This window comes from Acanthochromis polyacanthus, chromosome 19, assembly GCF_021347895.1.
Source record: "Acanthochromis polyacanthus isolate Apoly-LR-REF ecotype Palm Island chromosome 19, KAUST_Apoly_ChrSc, whole genome shotgun sequence".
NCBI classification, from domain to species: domain Eukaryota; kingdom Metazoa; phylum Chordata; class Actinopteri; family Pomacentridae; genus Acanthochromis; species Acanthochromis polyacanthus.
In genome coordinates, this window is record NC_067131.1 from 29,784,687 (window position 1) to 29,802,800 (window position 18,114).

At 36.7% G+C, this 18,114-nt stretch overlaps 1 protein-coding gene across 9 annotated transcripts in view; it reads right to left on the reverse strand.

The window, feature by feature from the left end:
* Nucleotides 1–14,202: 14,202 nt before the first annotated feature.
* plekha1b (pleckstrin homology domain containing, family A (phosphoinositide binding specific) member 1b) overlaps nt 14,203–18,114 on the reverse strand; it is a 28,395-nt gene continuing 24,483 nt past the window's right edge. For 6 of the 9 annotated variants that reach the window (XM_022207074.2, XM_022207075.2, XM_022207073.2 and 3 more), the window contains one exon: nt 14,203–16,765. In XM_022207074.2, the coding sequence (XP_022062766.2) occupies nt 16,451–16,765 (315 nt within the window). In that variant the 3' untranslated portion in view covers nt 14,203–16,450. The remainder of the gene's footprint in view (nt 16,766–18,114) is intronic. The other 3 variants (XR_002596273.2, XR_007937986.1, XM_022207077.2) reach the window with 2 other exon arrangements.

An 18,114-nucleotide genomic window follows, 5' to 3' on the forward strand; every position in this document is an offset into this window, starting at 1 on the left:
CATGATTTGGCCTTTGTGAGCAGCACATTTATATGAGTACAAAACAAGAGTTTACTGTCAAGCCAGATACTGAGATACTTGTAACTTTGGACATCATTGATCTCAGAGCCATCCAAGGAGCAAAGTTTGAGGGGACACTCAGTCAATGTTGGATTTCTGTTGAAAACTATGCATTTAGTTTTATTTGTGTTTATAACTAAATGGATATTGAAGTTCATGAAATTGGACTGCAGTGAAGATCAGTCAGGCAGGAAATAGATGTGTAAATAATGGTGTCATCAGCGTACAGATGTACGTGAGCATCACCAGCAAGGGCAATGTTATTAACAAAAATATTGAATAGTGTAGGACCCAGTGTGCTTCCTTGTGGGACACCTTTAGATTTGACAGAAGACTGTCTGTCCTCACTGACTGTAGATGACCAGAACAGTAGCTCTTGAATCAGAAAGTCACACATCTCTTATCCTGTCCAGCAGTATTTCGTGGTCCACAGGGTCAAAAGCCAGACCAACAAACCCAGTTACACAGTACTCCTTTTGGTCAATGGCAGATATGTCATTGAGGACTTTAAGTGCAGCGGTGATGCAACTGATCTGAAGCCAGACTGAAACTGGTTGAGGACATTATGAATTACACAAGAGTAGCTAAAGTGAGACCATCATCATCGTGAAATAAACCCAAATGTTTGTTGCTAAAGGATGCAGATTACATCCCAAATTTTCCAGGCAAAAGAAAACCTGCAGGATGGAAAATGGCCTGCAGCAGAACTGTGACAGACAAGAACCTATTCCCAAAGATAGGAGGTGATGCAGAGAACTCATTAGTGTCTTAGATGATAAAGACAGTTAAAGGAAACGTCTGGCATTTAGGGAATTGGAAACAATTTAGATGAAGATACTGATGTATTGTATACTGATATAAAAAAGATTTTTCTTGGTTTGAATTCAGTGTCCTTTTGAGATGGAAAGAAATTATTTTTCTAACATTATTTAAACAAAGTTAACTACATTTCAATACACTTTTTTTTTTACTTAAACTGAAGAAAACCTGGGCTGCTCAGTGGAGTAGTGGTTAGCACTTTTGCCTTGCAGCAAGAAGATCTCTGGTTCAAATCCCGGGGTGGGCCTGGGATCTTTCTGCATGGAGTTTGCATGTTCTCCCTGTGCATGCGTGGGTTTTCTCCGGGTACTCCGGCTTCCTCCCACAGTCCAAAAACATGCTGAGGTTAATTGGTTACTCTAAATTGTCCGTAGGTGTGAGTGTGTGTCTGTATATGTAGCCCTGTGACAGACTGGTGACCTGTCCAGGGTGTCCCCTGCCTTCGCCCGAGTCAGCTGTGATAGACTCCAGCACCCCCCATGACCCTAGTGAGGATAAAGTGGTGTATAGAGAATGGATGGATGGATGAAGAAACCTGTACCTGTAAATATATATCAAAGAATGTATTTATCTCTCTGAAAACAGAGGACATCTAATATGAAAAATGAGGATTTATTGCGTTAACATTTTTACTTGCTTATATTCAGGGTGAAAAAAATGTTTCCGCTGCTCTGATAGTAAATGTTGTTTTGATAGTAAGATAAAGTGTTTAGAGAGTTTTTAAGTGCCTTTAAGTGATCTTTAATGTTTACAAGATGCACTCAGTTGTAATGAAAATAAATGGGATGTTGGATAATATTTTTACTGACAATGAAACAGCAGAATAACCTCTAATTGTGTATAAAAGTAGGCTATTAGTTGCTAATAAATTACAGCCCTCCATTTGATTATTACAGCACTAAGTTTGGTTATTAAAAAAGCAGTTTCATATGTGAACAAACTGCAGATGGAGATCAGTAATAAAGAAAAGTTCAAGTCACATAACCTCATAAAATCAGCTTCTTGAGGAAAGGAAATGCCAGAGCTTATTCCTAATGTGTCACACATGGGAAATATATTTCATAATTAGATGAAAAGGAATGAGTGTCCTACTTTGGTAATGGAAGTCTTTAGTCCTTGGAAAGTCCTTGGCCTGATGGAGACTGAGTCAAAACATGCTGGTTTATCTCTGAATTAGCAAATTATTTTTATATTTAAAACCTGATTTCTGTGGATACTCTTTGGGAGAACCATTATTTTTCTGTTTACTCTGTCAAAAGCACCTGATTTAGTATTTTCTTCACTTTTAACTACCAACGTTACTGATTTTCAACCAGACGGTGCATTTTTTTATTCTGAAAACACAGTGAACTTATAAACACAACAATTTGCATGAACTGAAAGAAAGAAACCACAAAAGTGAGTGTGAGTGTACATTAGAAATGTAAAAAATGGAAGAAAATACTGCACAATTACTGGGAAAAACCATAAAGTGTGCCTCTATGCAGCCCTTAAACAAGTCAAAATCCACATTTTTTGCATTAATTTGCCCACAAATCAGAGTTCAAACGTAAGAAAATGTAATTATGAGTCGACCTAACAGTCGACACTGGTTCTGTGCAGTGCAACAGAAAGAAGGAAGTTAGAAAACCAAAAGACTTAAAGACTGATCTGTGCTGTAATGAGCGGTTGGGCCTCTGGAGGCCACCAGAGAGGCTTTCAGTGCTTCAGTCTGGTTTTCTAAACACTCCGTTGGATGATTCAGGACTTCCTGCTGCAGCCCGTCAGCCCCACAGAGGACGTGATGCTGAGCTGATCTTCATCCATCTTCCCCTCTCTCTGTTTGTGTGTGCAGCTGTTGCCACCCTCATCGCCATGGAGACCAGAAGTTCCGTATCGATGACGTCAGGAGCAAATGCCAGGAGGATGCATGTGCAGTGAGGCTGAGAGGTTCTAATGTTGCTTAACAGAGATTGTTTGAGGGTCCCTTAGGTTCCTCTGACTCCTTTGGAGGTTCCAGTGCAGAAGATCCTGAGGGTTCACCAAAGTTTCCTTACAACGCTTTAGAATGTTTAAAATGTTTATGCGTTAGCATCCAGGTTTTGGATGATTTGGTGCATTCATATCCAAGTTTTTGACCATTTTGTGTGTTACTATCCATGTTTTTGACACTCTTAACATCCACAAAACAACAGTTTTTGACATGGTGGTAATATGCAGGTTTCTGGGACTTGTGTTAAAATCTAAGTTTTTGGCGTTTTTGTGCCGTAATGTCCAAATTTTTGACACTTTAGTGCTTTAATATCCAGGTTTTTGGCACTTGGTATGTTGATATTTCTTTTTTTTTTTTACCCTTTTGTACACTGATATCCAGGTTTTTAATACTAATGAGTGCTAATATGCACGTTGTTGAAACGTTAAAACGTTAGTATCCAGGTTTATAACTATTCATTGGATTCATATCATAGAGACATTTGGCCTTTTTGGTGTTTGTTTAAGGGTTCTACTGGTTGTTGAAAAGGTTGAAGTTGGGATCACTAAATACTGCTCAGATTTAATGAGTGCACTGACAGGCTTTTGAGATTTAGCCATCAATTATTTCTGCTTAATTCTAGCTGATGGTTTGATGTTTGATGTGGTAATATTTGGGTTCTGGATGCTTTGACACGTTTGTGTTTCAAAATCCAGGTTTATGACACTTTTCTGTATTGATATCCAGGTTTTTGAAATGTTTATGTGTTAGCATCCAGGTTTTTGACGATTCGGTACGTTCATATCCAGGGTTTTGGCATTTGTGTGCTTCAATATCCAGGTTTTTGACACTAATGTGTGGCAATATCCAGGTTTTTGAAAAATTTGTGCATTGGTGTCCAAGTTTTTGACTATTTGGTGCTTCAGTATCCAAGTTATTGGCATGTTTGTTTGTAAATGTCCACGTTTTTGACAGTTTGGTGAGTTAATATCCCGGTTTTTTGACACTTTTGTCCATTAAAATCCAGATATTCAGCATTTTTGTCCATAAATATCCAGACTTTTGACACTTTGTTGTTTTTATATCCAGGTTTTTGACCATTTATGTGGCAATATCCATTTTTTCACACTTTTCTCCATTCATATTTAGATTTCTGACAGTTTGCAACATTAACATTCATTTTTTGATGTTTTGTTGTGTTAAAATACAGTTTTTTTGTCATTTTTGTGTGTTAATATCCAGGTTTCTGAAACTTTAAAGCTTGCAATAAAGGCCATATGATGGGAAGATGCTGAACGTAGCTTTTCTTTCTTCCAGAAGTTCAAAAAGCTAATGAGTCATGTTAGTTAAATGACTGCTAGTTAAAGAAAAACAGGAACTACATACATTTACAGTCTGCGCAGTCCTTGATAAGAACGTTTCCTAAAAATAAGGTTTGGCATGTTTAATTAACAGGACTTCTGGGGAGCGTTGCAAATGTTGCAGAAGTCCTGGGAGCAGAGTATCACTGTGCAAGGACCCTACTGGCAGTGGCCTCTTTGGGTCTTTGACGAGGTTTAAATGGTCTTTAGGATACCCAAGAGGTCCTCGGAGGCTTCAGTGATCTCTGGTGGGGCTCCAGTGGTCACTGAAGGGTTTCCAGGGGATTATGAAGCAGCGCTACCGACCACTGAAGAAGCCTGACAAGCTTTAAATGAGTCTCACTGAGCCTTGAAGGGTTTTTCAGACGCTCTTTAATTTCATCATCTGTGTCATGGAGGAAAAATCCCTGGAGGACTTCTAGCGATCCCAACCAGGATTCCAGTGGTCGGTTTGGTTTGGAGCGAACTGGTGGTCAGTGCAGGAGTTCAGTAGTTTCTGAAAGGGTCCTTGAAGTGGTTTCAGTGGCGATTTGGAAATTCTACCAACCTTTTAATGTGTTTATCCCAAAAAAATCTGCTGCCTCTTGAAGGTTTCTTAGTTTTTCTTCTTGTGACCGAGTTCATGGGGTCTCAAAGTCCCCCAAATCCTGAAAGTGATCCGAAGCAACATGAGGAACAACTTAACAGCAGCAGGCTTTCCTAAGAATGTCCTAATGGATCTATAATCTCAATCATGATTCAGCTCTTTTATATAATAATAAATACACCAGGGGAAACAAGCACGATGCGAATCAGCTCCTCGGTCATGTTTAATGTCCTGTTACATGATCCTGTGAAGAACATTTAGTGGAGAAGGTTTGGCTGAATGGAGGAAAGCTGTTCCACTCGGTTTAATTCAATTATGTACATTTCTGAGCTATAAAGTTATCCGCAATTTGTCATCATGTTGCAATCGGGCCCAATAGTTGAAATGTTCTAATTCCTCTTTTATCTGATAATTCTGACAACTTCTAATCAATGATGGCTTAATAGTTAAGACTTCAAGTTTATCACCAACCTTGGTGCATTAATGTTTAAGTTTTTGACACTTTGGTGCATTAATATTCATGTTTTTGACACTTTGTGTGTCAATGTCAAGATTTTTTACACTTGTGTGTGTTAGCATCCATGTTTTAAATACTTTGGTCCATTAATAGATGTTTTTAATGATTTTGGATGTTAACATCCAGGTTTTCGACACTTTTGTCCAATAATGTCCAGATTTTTAGCAGCTTGGTGAGTTAATATTTAGGGTTTTTTTTATACTCTTTGTGTTAAAATCCAGGTTGTCGACACTTTGGTGCATTAATATTCAGGTTTTTGAAACTTTTGCGTGTTAAAGTCCAGATTTTTGACACTTTTGATGTCAATATCTACATTTTAAATACTTTGGTAAATGAATATACACGTTTTTGATACTTTTTCTCCAAAGCTTCAGTGTACCGCCGGCGGTACACCTACTAATTTGCATAGGAATTTCAAGAATGTCCGACGGGTGCAAACGCGATTATACAAACACTATACACCGATGGAAAGCTTAGATTCTCATGAATCCGCCGGTATAAACCACTTTCAGATGCGATTACCACAGCGGGTGAGAAAAACACATTTGTCCGACAAAAACAAATATTCATCCATCCGTTCTCTATACACGGCTTCAAAGCACACAGCGCGACTCACATTTCCGGGTTCATTATTACACACACAAAAAAAGATTCCACAAAAAACGGCCATAATCCAACCTTTTACATCAGATGACACAAGCCAGTAAACTATTTTGTCCAAAACATGTCCTGAAGTCGGTATAAAATCCCCGAATCGGTCGTTTTCAAGGAAATGCACCTCCCGATGCGCGTCCAATATTCCCCGTATTTTTCGTAATTTTTTTTATTTAAAAATAGAATATTAGCGATTTTTTGTACTGAAAACGGCTGGAATTGACTGAAGCTTATCCACATTTTTGCGTTAATAGCTTTGACATTTTGAATCAAACCTGTTGTTGTCTAAGTTTCTGACACTTTTAGGTGTTAATATTCAAGTTTTTGATGCTTTTGTGTGCAAATATCTACATTTTTGACACCCATGTGTTAATATTCACGTTTCAAATACTTTGATGCATTGATATACATGTTTTTGACAATTTTGTGTGTTAACATCCAGATTTTTTGAAACATCTGTCCAATAATACCCAGCTTTTTTTTAACACTTTGGTGAGTTTGGTGCATATAAATATTCACATTTTTAATACTTTTGTCCATTAACATCCAGGTTTTTGACATTTTTGTATGTCAATATTCAGGTTTTTGATACTTTCGTTCATTAATATCCACATTTTTGCCACATTAGTGAATTATTATCTGGATTTTTGAGACTTTTGAAACAAAGTCAGTTATTGTCATGGTTTTTGACCCCGCTTGTGTGCATGATGAGTGATATATGACGTCACTGTAAAGCACATTTAGTGAAGAAAGTTTGTCTGAATGAGAGAAAGCGGTTCCACTATGCTTTGTTAAATTATCTAAATAATAAAACACCCTGCAATTTGTCATCATTTACCCCACTGACCAGTTTTTCTTGCAGTTATTTTGCATTTTTTGTACTTGTAATTGTAGAAAGCCATCTTTAACTGTATTAAGAAGATGTTTTGTCCCATTACTTTTACAGAGTGAATGAGAAGTTTAAATGCCCTTTTATCTGACAGCTTTTAAAACTTTCTAATCCACGTCTCTTAGGAGTTAAGACTGAAAGTGCATTATCAGCCTCGGAAACACGACCTTAAAACGTCTGTTGTGCATCTGAAGCGAGTCAGAATTAACGTTAAACAGACCGACTGTAACAAATGAATAAAGATGTGAGTGGAAACGTCCTCTGTCTGCCTCTCGTCGGCTCCAGCTTCACTTGGACAGCTCATCATTCCTGTTTATGATGTGAAGACCGCTGGAGGCCATTCAAACACTTTCCCAGAAACCCAGAGCATGTGTGTGCGAAATATCAATCTGATTCCACTCCGCTTGAGTCAGTCAGCAATAATGTTTTGATTTATTCGTGTGCGTGTCCGAGTTGGAGTGAAAAAGACAAAAAGACAGAGCAACAAAGTGAGAGTTGGCGCTTGTTTCCGTGCAGCTGTCGGCCCGAACACACTGTGCTGGTGTTGTCTGTTTGCTCTGGGATGACTCAGGCCTCCTCCCATCCGTCCAAACAGTCCGAGCGAGTCCTCAAGTCACCGCAGATCTGCAGCGTTCAGTTGTGGTTTTACATGTTGGCTGCAAAGTGAGCATCCCGAGGCTGATTTTTAAGTGGAAACCAAGACAAACAATGTGGCGTCTCCAGAAACAGATCGACAGGAGACCCAGAAACGGAGCTTTTTTCTGGCTTTAAAGCACTGGACTCCAATAAGAATCTGGCCCAACATGAATCATCTACTAGGCTTCTCTTCCGTCTTTCTTCTTGTCACGCTGAATTCAATCTCTGCAGGCCGTCTTTAAGGATGCTTTAGCTCCTAAAATGCGTAGTGAGAGGAGCCACTACGAGCTGTGTCTTTTTCCTGATACCTTTTTGGAAAACAGGAGCCGTATCTGCCGTACCAGCTGCTGCTCTTCTCACACCTTGAAGACGTCAGGTTGGAATGAAAGCAGGTGTCTGGAGATGAATAAACGCTGGCCTCAGATCAGATCTGACTGGACTCAGGTGCTGCTAACACGTTTGCTTAGTTTGCTGCAGTAAACAAACAAACTCACAGATGAACAAACGTCTGTCTTCATTTGACTCGAGAGGAAAAAAAAATCACCAACCAAGAACCCGCCTCCTTCACAGGCTGATATTTAACACTATAGAAGTGAACTTTTGCAAAAAGCCTGCAAGCATCCAAAAAACGAATTTCAAAAGTGCATCCTCTCCTTTTCAGTCAATTTTGAACAAACATAATGATAATAAATAACGATTTTTTTAGTTTTTGCGCACCAATTTCTGCATTTCCTGCATGAAATTATGGCAGAATATTATTGTTTATGTAAAGAAAAATAAGTAATAATTCAAAATAAAGTGACATTGATACAGTGAAGCTCTCGAGCATTCTGTATTGATTTAAAGTATCTATTGTCTTACACTTAGATGATAATCCCCAGAGGGAAATTAAACTGTTACAGCAGCACGGATATTCAATAAAGATATTATAATTATAGTAAATAATAAGACAGCAAAGAATATTAGGATGGAAAGCAAAAGCAGAATAAAATAAAATAATAAATAAATAAAATAAAATAAGCTGAAATTAAATAAAATGAAATAAAGGAAAATAAAATACAATAAGGCAAAATAAAATAAAATAAAGTTAAATGAAATAAAATAAAAAATAATTAAATTAAGGAAAATAAAAGGAAATAAATTAAAAATAAAATAAAGTTAAATAACATAAGGTGAAGGTAAAACTAAAACTAAATTAAATAAAGTAAAATAAAACAAAAATTAAATTAAATTAAATTATGGTCAAATAAAATAAAACAAAAAAGGTGAAATAAAATAAAAATCTAATTAAATTAAATGAAGGTAAAATAAAATAAAAATCAAATATGGGAAATAAAATTAAAAAATAAAATAAAATAAAGTGAAATAACATTTTCAAAATATCTAAAAAAAATCAACAGAATATACAAGAGTGATGCAGAAGCGTCTTGTAGACCAGCTTTCCTTGTTTAATTTGATCCATGATGCGTCACCACAGATAATAATATATCATCATATTTTACTCTTCTGCTCTCTTTTGCAGCTTTTGTCAGAGAAAATTACGGGTGAGTCATGAGAAAGATTTCAGATCAGATCACAGGTTCTGTGTGTTGCATTCAATATGGATTCTTTATTAAGATTTTGACCTTTTTAAGTTCACATGTAGGCTCTTGTGGTCTTACATGGCTCTTTTGGTGCTTTATATTTATAGTAGAGGCCTGTTTTGTGACTTTTTCATCTAAAAATGAATGAAATGAAAGAAGACTGAGCGTCTAAAGTGATCTTAGGTGTTGGTTTATTTGAGGCTGCAGCAGCTTTTTCTAATCTCACGTCGGCTGATTAGTGTTTACACATCAAACTGCATCATTTCCTTCTGAGTTTACTGATGAAAGAACTGCATAATTTATTTGTTTTTAAATAAAGAGAAACAGATGAATGAAGCTGCTGTGTTTTTCTTTTTGTGGATGAAGTTTGAAAGCGACTCCTCTCAGAAAACATGAAGCTGAAGCTCGTCTCAGGTGGTTTTGGCTCCTAAATGCAGTTTTTCTTTCTAAGGATTTGTTGTCGTGGCTCCTGCTGTGGAAACTCTCCACGCTGCTTTTCCAAACACCTGATTTATTCTAAGTCTGTGTTTACTGAAAGAACAACTGAGCTGATTTTCCAAAACCTGTAAATCTTCCTTCAGACTGAGCTGTAAAAACATGGATCCAGAGGAATGCAGATTTAAAACTCCTCTGATGCAGAAACATCTGTCAGATTCTGACAGACGTTACTGAAACATCTGGAGGAGAACAGATGTTACGTAAGCAGCTGAGCGGTGTTTAGAAGAATCGCAGCTAAGTGACTTTTCTGGTGCTTATATTGTGTTTCTGTTTGTTGAACTGACATCGTGTGCAGGGCCGGATCCAGATTCATTTCAGTGGGGGGCACAGGGGGGTACTACAGATATTTGGGGGACACCGAAAAGTTGTAAGAAAAAATGAAAGCTGCTACCGACCTCTCGCTTTTACAAAGTAATTTTCATGTTTTTTTTTTGTCTCTTTAACCCAATAGGAAAGCTGTATATGACTTTTCCATGTTGGACTGCTAACATTCAAACTATGATGGACTTGTTTCCTTGTTTATGTGAATTACAGCATCATCAGCTGAAGCATCTGTCTGTTATGTAAAACTGGTAAGCTCAATGACAGAATCCTGAGGGCAATTAAATGACAAATATTGTGCAAGAACAGCACGATTATACAACCCTGTCAATTTCCACTTCTTAGAATGTTTACTGACAATTATCACACCTAAAATAAGAAATAATATTCTGTACTAGCTAGTTCTCAGCTGTAAACCAGAAACATCATAGGTTCTCTATGCTAATCAGTCTAAATCAAAATGAGTACTACCCAGTACACAATGAACAACAACAATCTGTACCCTTGATCTGTGCTAAAATAATCTGAAATGTTCTGTGCAGTAAAGTACATTTTTAAAATACAGAGATTTCAGGTTTCAGAAGGTGGTTTTCAACTTTCTTTGTTAACTTTCTGCTTCAACTTTAAACTAAATTTCCTTCACTAAGCAGCCCTTCTGGACTTCCAGTAAGCTGTGTTCCTATTGGCTGTCCAGGTGGCTGCTTGGTGTCATCAGGAACACCTGAGCAGCTCAGTGTCTTCCTGCTTTATGTCTGCAGTCAAACATTTTTTCTGCTTCTCTTCACTGAACCGGGTTTGGCTCCGTAGCTTTAGTTTGTTCTTTAGGCGTTGGCTTGCAGCTTCCAGCAGTAAAATCCTCTTTAATGTGTTTCTTGGTGTGTTTTAGGGCTTTGTACTGGATAGTTGTCTTGGTAAATGTGGTTCTTTAGCCACAGTTAGCACATGGTGCTAATGTGTGCAGTGATTAGTGGATTTGGTGCAGCTGAGTTGTGTCTTTATCTTGGCTGTAGTGAGTCTTTAGAGGTTTTTGGTTGTTTGTGAACCAACGTTGGTTGTCCAGAAGGTAAGAGTTCCTGTCCTGATTCTCTGTTTAAAGAGCTTCTCTGGTAGGCTGCAGGAGACTTTAGCGGTTGGGTTGTGCTAGTTTGGTTTTTGTACGGTTTCATTTGGACGACTATCTTGAGGCCCCTCCATGTGGTTTAGTGAGGTTTTCTGGAACAGTTCTACAAAGCAACCTGCAGCAGAAGAGACTTTGAGAGTTTTTAGGAAGTTCTGGAGACCAGACTTTAGAGCAGCACCAACATTTGTCAGCAGTTTGAGCAGGAGAAGGTGAGCTTCAGAGTAGAAATGAGAAGGAAACCTTGTTGACCGTGTGGTGAGGTCCTGTACCAAGAGTTTGAGCAGGTTGTGAAGAGTCTGTAGTTCTTTGGTCTGAAAGCACCAGAAGAGTCGATTTACTAAAGGAGAAAACAGGAGATATTGTTGGTTCTTCTGTCGCTCTGCAGTTTCCAGTTTCCTTAGACTGAATATCAAGTTTCTATTTTAAATGATTTACCGTGTGAGCCCAAGAAGACTTCAATAAACTCCCTCCATCCCCTGAACACAACACATTTTATTACCATGTTAAATCTTTGTCTTTCTTTTGTAATTAATTTCTTGTTTTGGTTTATAAAATGTCAAACCCAAATATATTCAGTTTACTGTCATAAAAACCAAACAGATTTACATTCATGATGCAGGAATCAGGCAGTTTTTCACTTTTATCTTAGTTTAGTCAGAAAGATAGCTGATGTGTGAATTGTTCCAGCTTGTGAGCCGTAGAAGGTTTAAATCTTTGGGGCCGAGTGTCAGAAAACATTTAGAAACCAACATCAACTAAACCCTCAAAGATTTGAACATCATTAAAGGGAAATCCAACTTTTGCATGACAATGTCTAATTAAAGGACATTTATTTCCAACGTAAATGTGTGATATTCATCCTCTGGAGCTTCTCTTCACATCGTCACATCAAACTCAGAAGAACACAAACTCCAACAGAAAACTTAGTTGATACGTTTTTGTTTTGTTTACAGATGTTAAGTTAAAGGAGTTTTATTTGTGACGTATAACCAATCAAACCGCTCTAGAAGACAGAGCGACCACAGCTAGATAAAGGTTCAGAGCCAAAGTAGCCCATTTTTTATTGATTTCATCACATAACTCTGCCACGTTCTGAGGGGTTACTTTGAATTCTTGACTATTAATTAATTGAATTAATAATCAGTTTATCAGATTAATTTGTCTTCTGAAGACCTAAATTCTCTTGTTGCAGCTTTTAGAAGGTGAAACTAAATGTATGATGTTTTGGACGAAACAAAACAGGCTTTGGAGGAGAAAATCGACACATTCGCAGGGAAAATACACAAAAAGGCCCAAATAGACCGTCAGGTTTCACTATTTACATTTGTTAACTGTGAATTTTCAGTTTCTGTCAGATAACAGTTTGTTCAGCTGACTTTCCTGTTGTTTCTTCCTGCTTCTATCAGAAAATGAATGAATAAAAAGCAGCACATTTCACATGTTCTGTGTTTCAACATTTCAGACTCTGAGGTCACTGATTGGAACGAAGCCAAAGAGCAACAGAACAATAATTATCCCACTGAAGAACATGTCCAGTCCAATCAGATGAATAATGATGGAAAACACCTCATTTCTAACCAGCTACAAGCAGAAACGTGGGAAAAAAACGAGAGAAAAACAGCACAACGCACGAAGACACACTGTTTATTAACTTCTCCTTCACTCTGTTGGTCTCTGAGGGAATAAATCCTGACCTGGTGACCGACAGGCGCCTCAGCAGAGTTTATCTGGAGAATCTGAAGGATGGAGGAGCTTCACAGTGTTTAGATCAGCGCCACCTGGTGGACAGTCAGATTTTATCCAGGATTCATCCAAACAGAAACGTGCTGCAGAGTTTAGAGTCAAAGAAGGATTCATGACAGAAAACTGTGAAGACAAACGAGGATGAACAGATGGAGGAGACATGAAGCATCCACGAGGAAAACATGTTTACAGATAAATAAATTAAAATTATACTTTAATATGGTAAAACATAATAAAGAGAAAATGATGCAATTTGAAGAATTTATAACTTTTTGATTGAAAAAAGCACATCAAATGCAAGTTATTATTGAAAAATTAGCGTTTTTGAACATGTCTAGAAGAATAATTTTTGGGTTGCTTTAATTCTTATATACACACAATAAAAATCCCATAAAAATATGAAAATCTGTCAGCAACAAATAAATAAATGATTAAATAAATAATACTGGTGAAATACTGTAATGATATTTCAAAAACAACAGTAAATATCTGTAATATAATCATATTTCTAGCTGATTTAAATACAGTAAAAGAACTAACAATTAACCTTATCTTAAATTTACACAATGCAAAAAACAAATTAAAACCAATCAATACTGTGAAAATAAAAAGTTACCTTTAATTTAGCAAAATTTTAATTGTGTAAAACAAAAAAGGAAATATCTGCAAAAAAATACATTTTTGCTGAATTAAACACAATTAAACAATATAATATTATTATTGCATTATATAATGCACAAGAATAAAGTATTATTTGTGAAAACAGAACCTTTTGATGTGAACATCATTTACATTTCTGGCCAACATACTTATTGGGTAAAAATTTAAATACTTTTTTTTTTTTTTTTACAAATTTGGTTGTTACCTTTAATTTAACAAAATTTAAAGTAATTTCAAGCTTTGTTTAATAAGAATAATTATTTTGCTGATTTAAATACAACTAAAGGCAAACCAAGAAGTTATTTTTTTTTTATTTGGCCACAATTAATAATTCAACAAACTTAAAATCTCTAAAAAAAAAAGTTAAGTGTAAAAAAAAAGGAAATATCTGTAAAATAATGATTTTTTTGTTGATTTAATACTATCTATATATATACACACAATGCAAAAGATCAAATTACTAATTAACGTCTTATTTTTAAATTTATTGTTCAACAAAGCTTAAAATGTGTGTAAAAACAGTGTAAAAAAAATGGAAAAATATTTTTGAAAAATTATGCGTCATGTACAAATGTCGCCCCAAAAGCACCAAATGTGTCTCAAACTGCCACTGAAAATAGTCCCAACAAATGCTCAAACAGCTGATTTAGGAAATTACCGAGCATTTATGAAACACTGAAGGCTATAAATTGATGTGTTTGTGTGATGAAAATCACAATTTTAACCTAAAATCGGACTTAAAATACTGAAATTTCCTTTAAAATCTGGTGTGAAGAGAAAAAAAAAACATGAATCCAAATGATATTCTGTTCAAATGTCGTTTAATAAATAGAGCACATGGTCTGAGTATCACACTAAAAAGGGTCAAAACAGCTCATCATCATCATCAACGACAACTCTTTAGAAAGAACAGGCACTTTACCAGCTCAACATCAGGGTGGAGGCGTGTGCATGTAGCCGTGCACACGCCTGTAGAAAAGTCAATAAACAACATAAACATGTAGATTTTATTTTTTTGTTTCAGCATCATCATGACTGCAAATAATATCAGAAAAAGCTCGTCAGAGAAATTAAAAAAAAAACACCCAGAACCAACGCAGCCGTTTGGTTTCTCCCCACGTTTTACACAGAAAAACACCAAAACAAGAACATGGGAAGGAAACTGGTGAGACGAACGGAAACGCAGCTTCAGTCCACAGCAGTAAAGACTTTTTAAATCCATTGCATTTTTATTAAAAGTCATCAAAAACCTTCCAGTCACTGAATCCAGATCCTCAGCAGCGACTAAAGCACCTCACACTTTGGCAGATTTTACGTTTTTCATTCCACTTCCTGTCTCTTTCATTATTTTTTTTTTTTTTTGGTGAATAAAACATTTTTCTTCATTCAAACTGATTTAAATGAAGCAAAAACAGTAAATGGAACAGATGAAAAGCTGCAAAAAGCAAAATCAGGCAGAATGTCATTTGTTTTCTGCTGCTCAAAAAATGAAAATTTTCAGTCTCGATACCAACAATCAGGAAGATGTTTTCCTGGAAAAGAAAAGGTTTGGCTTCTCCTGCACATTTCTACATTAAATATTAATAAGATTTTGGTCCAGAAGCCTGTTTTCTACCAAAACGTTATTGGCATAAACCATTCTAATTTGTGATAAACTTTGCACAATCAGCTGTTTTGGACTCTTGTTGATGAATTAAAGTACTTCTGAGTTAGTTTACAGATAAAATTCAAGTTAATTCTGCTTCACTTTTGTGTTTTTTCACCTCTTTTCTCCCTCTAATAATCAGTCAGGACGGCTGCAAAATGCATCTAATTTGGTCTTGGAAGCTCCACACAGACTGAGCAGCTTTAAAACAAACTGATTTCAGTCATAAAACTGAAATTTAAAGCCCTTTAATCAAAACTAAGAACCTCTTGGAGGCCTATTTCACGAGACGGCAGAGCAGAGCTGCAAGCTGAAATTATTTCTGTATTTTCTCAATTACTAAATGATCATTTGGTCTTGAAGATGTTAGAAATAACAGATATATAGTTTACGGTTATAAAGGAGGAAAGAAACCAGAAAATGTTCACTTTAATGAAGCTGAAATCACAGAATTTAGACTTAAAAAAATTCACTAAAAACCGATTAATTCAACCTATGAACTGGTACAGGTTTATTACTTAGTCAATTCTACAATAAACTCTCGTATTTTGGCTTCTGACTTCAAAAACAAGAGTCTCCAATATGTTGAACGACCAAAACCTCCAACTAAAAGTCGCATTTTTTGCTTACTTTTTACTTAAAGCTGCCCGATGAATTCAGTACGACAAAAGCTTCAGATTTATTTCAACAGCTGACATCTAAATACATCAATTTTTGACATTTCTGTGCTAAATTTTCATCGGCCAAACAGTTTGTGACAAAGAGAAACCTTCTTAAATTATCGTCCGTTAGAAAGTCTGCTTTTTCACATCAGAAAGAGAGAAACAGGAGCGAGACGTGGATTTAACAACGCTGCAGGAGCTTTTAAATGTGTTCTGACTGCAGGAAAAGTTGCTTTTACAGCAGAAAATGTAAAAACTGGAGAGTGGGTGCTTCCTGAAAACCTGCTCACACCTGCACACAGCTGAAGATTTAGTGTTCTTTCATGTTTTTTTTTTAATATTTGCATCAACAGCATCCTAATTTTGACATAAAAGCTTCCTGAAGAACCACCAAAGACATCTGCTGGAGGTGAATCTGGACCTCGGTGCTCGAAGAAAAATCAAAACGTAACAAATAAAAGAAGAGGATTGTCGTTGAGAATCTGGATTAGTCAGTTTCTCTAAACCTGCTGGAAGGAAACCAAAACTAAAAACTGCAAACTTTGGTTCTTCTGTCTCCTGCACTGCTGCTGCTTATTTGTTTGTTTGTTTTTTTGCACAACAACAAACACGTGCTGTTGTTTGTTTGGAGTAAATATTCGGTAACAAACACGAGGAAGACAAACCCCAGATGTGCACCAACGTACAAAAAGAACTGGTCCCTGGAAGAGTTCGGAGGATCCTCGGTCCGGATTGTCAGTCGTCGTCAGATCAGGGTCATCTGCAGGTCGGGGTCGTCCACAGTGACGGCGCCGTCGCGTTTCCATGGAGACGCATCCGTCAGTCGGAAGGCTGCAGCGTCTCCTGCAGCGACAAACGCGATCGAGTCGCTGGCAGCATCGCAGACGGGACGCCGCTCAGCCTCCACGGCAGCAGGCCCAGGAAGTTGTCCCGGTGGTGGGGGGAGTCCAGGGTGAGGCTGAGCACTCGCTGGGGGGGAGACGGGGCCCGGCGGAGGGTCGAGAGGGAAGTAGAAGGTGGAGGAGGATGGTGGGGAGTGAGGGGAGAGCTCACCGCGCTCCTAAAGGAGGAGGAGAAGAAGAAGTAGTTAGAGGAAGAAGATAAGTCTGGAGGGAAAATGGATGGACGATGGATGGACGATGGATGGATGAGTGTGATGGAGAGAAAAGAAGATGAGCAAAAACTGTCAAATAAAAGCCTCTGATTAATCTGCACGTCAGAATCTAGAAAAATCACTTTGTTCACCAGCAAACTCACTGAAAGGCTTTTTATCTAATTAGAAAAAATCCACAAAAATTACAGAACTTATCAGAGCTAGAAACTGGAAAAAAAAAATGTGCTGGATTTTCAGCTTTCCAACTGTCTTTGAACACATCACATGTGATCTGCAGTTCTGTTGGAAAAATTTACTCACTGTAAAGCATTGTATCTAATTTCTTTGTGAAAATTTTCAAAAATTACAGAATTTATCAGAGCGAGAAACTGGAAAAAAAATCGCTGGATTTTCAGCTTTCCAACAGTCCTTGAATGCATCATATGGTACACCGAGCGCTGTTACAAAAATTAGCTCACTGAAAGGATTTTATCTCATTTTAAAAAATCACAAGAATTACAGAATTTATCACAGATAGAAACTGGAAATAATTAAAAATTTGCTGGATTTCCAGCTTTCCCACAGTCCTTGCACACACCATGTGCTACACGCAGTTCTGTTGGAAAAATTAACTTACTGAAAAGCATTTTATTTAATTTTTTAAAAAATCACAAAAATTACAGAACTTATCAGAGCTAGAAACTGAAGTAAAAAAAAACAGAAAAATTTCAACAGTCCCTGAATGCAACACATGCTATACACAGTTCTGTTGGAAAAATTAGATTAAAACTGTGATATTTCATCACTTTCTTCACCGATACTTTTAAAACCCATATCTTTATCAGTGTCCTACCGTAGTTTGGGTTTCTGTTTATTTTTATTATTTAATAAATATTATTTTCGGACAAAGTGTGCGTTTAGTCTCAAGTCCTTTTCCTGGTTTCACTTTTTCATGTTCAATAAAAACATAAAGTGCTCTGAATGCATTGGATTTGTTTTGAAAGGTGTTATATAAATACAATAGATTTATTTAATAAATTGCCCCCCAAAAAACATTTCCTTTGCCAGATTCTGTAAAAAAAAAAAACTTCAGAAATTCAAATCATCCTACATAAAAATTATCTTAAAATAGTGACACTTTGTCACTTTCTTTTAAACGTGTCATCCAGTAAATTGCCAAAAAATAAACTGTTTGCTTGAACCTAATTCTGTCAAAAATAAAAATTCTGGGTGTCTTGGTGCAGCCAGAAAGTTCTAAATGACTCCGCTGTGACCAACAGTAAAGCAACAAAAATTCTGAGAAATTTATCTCACAG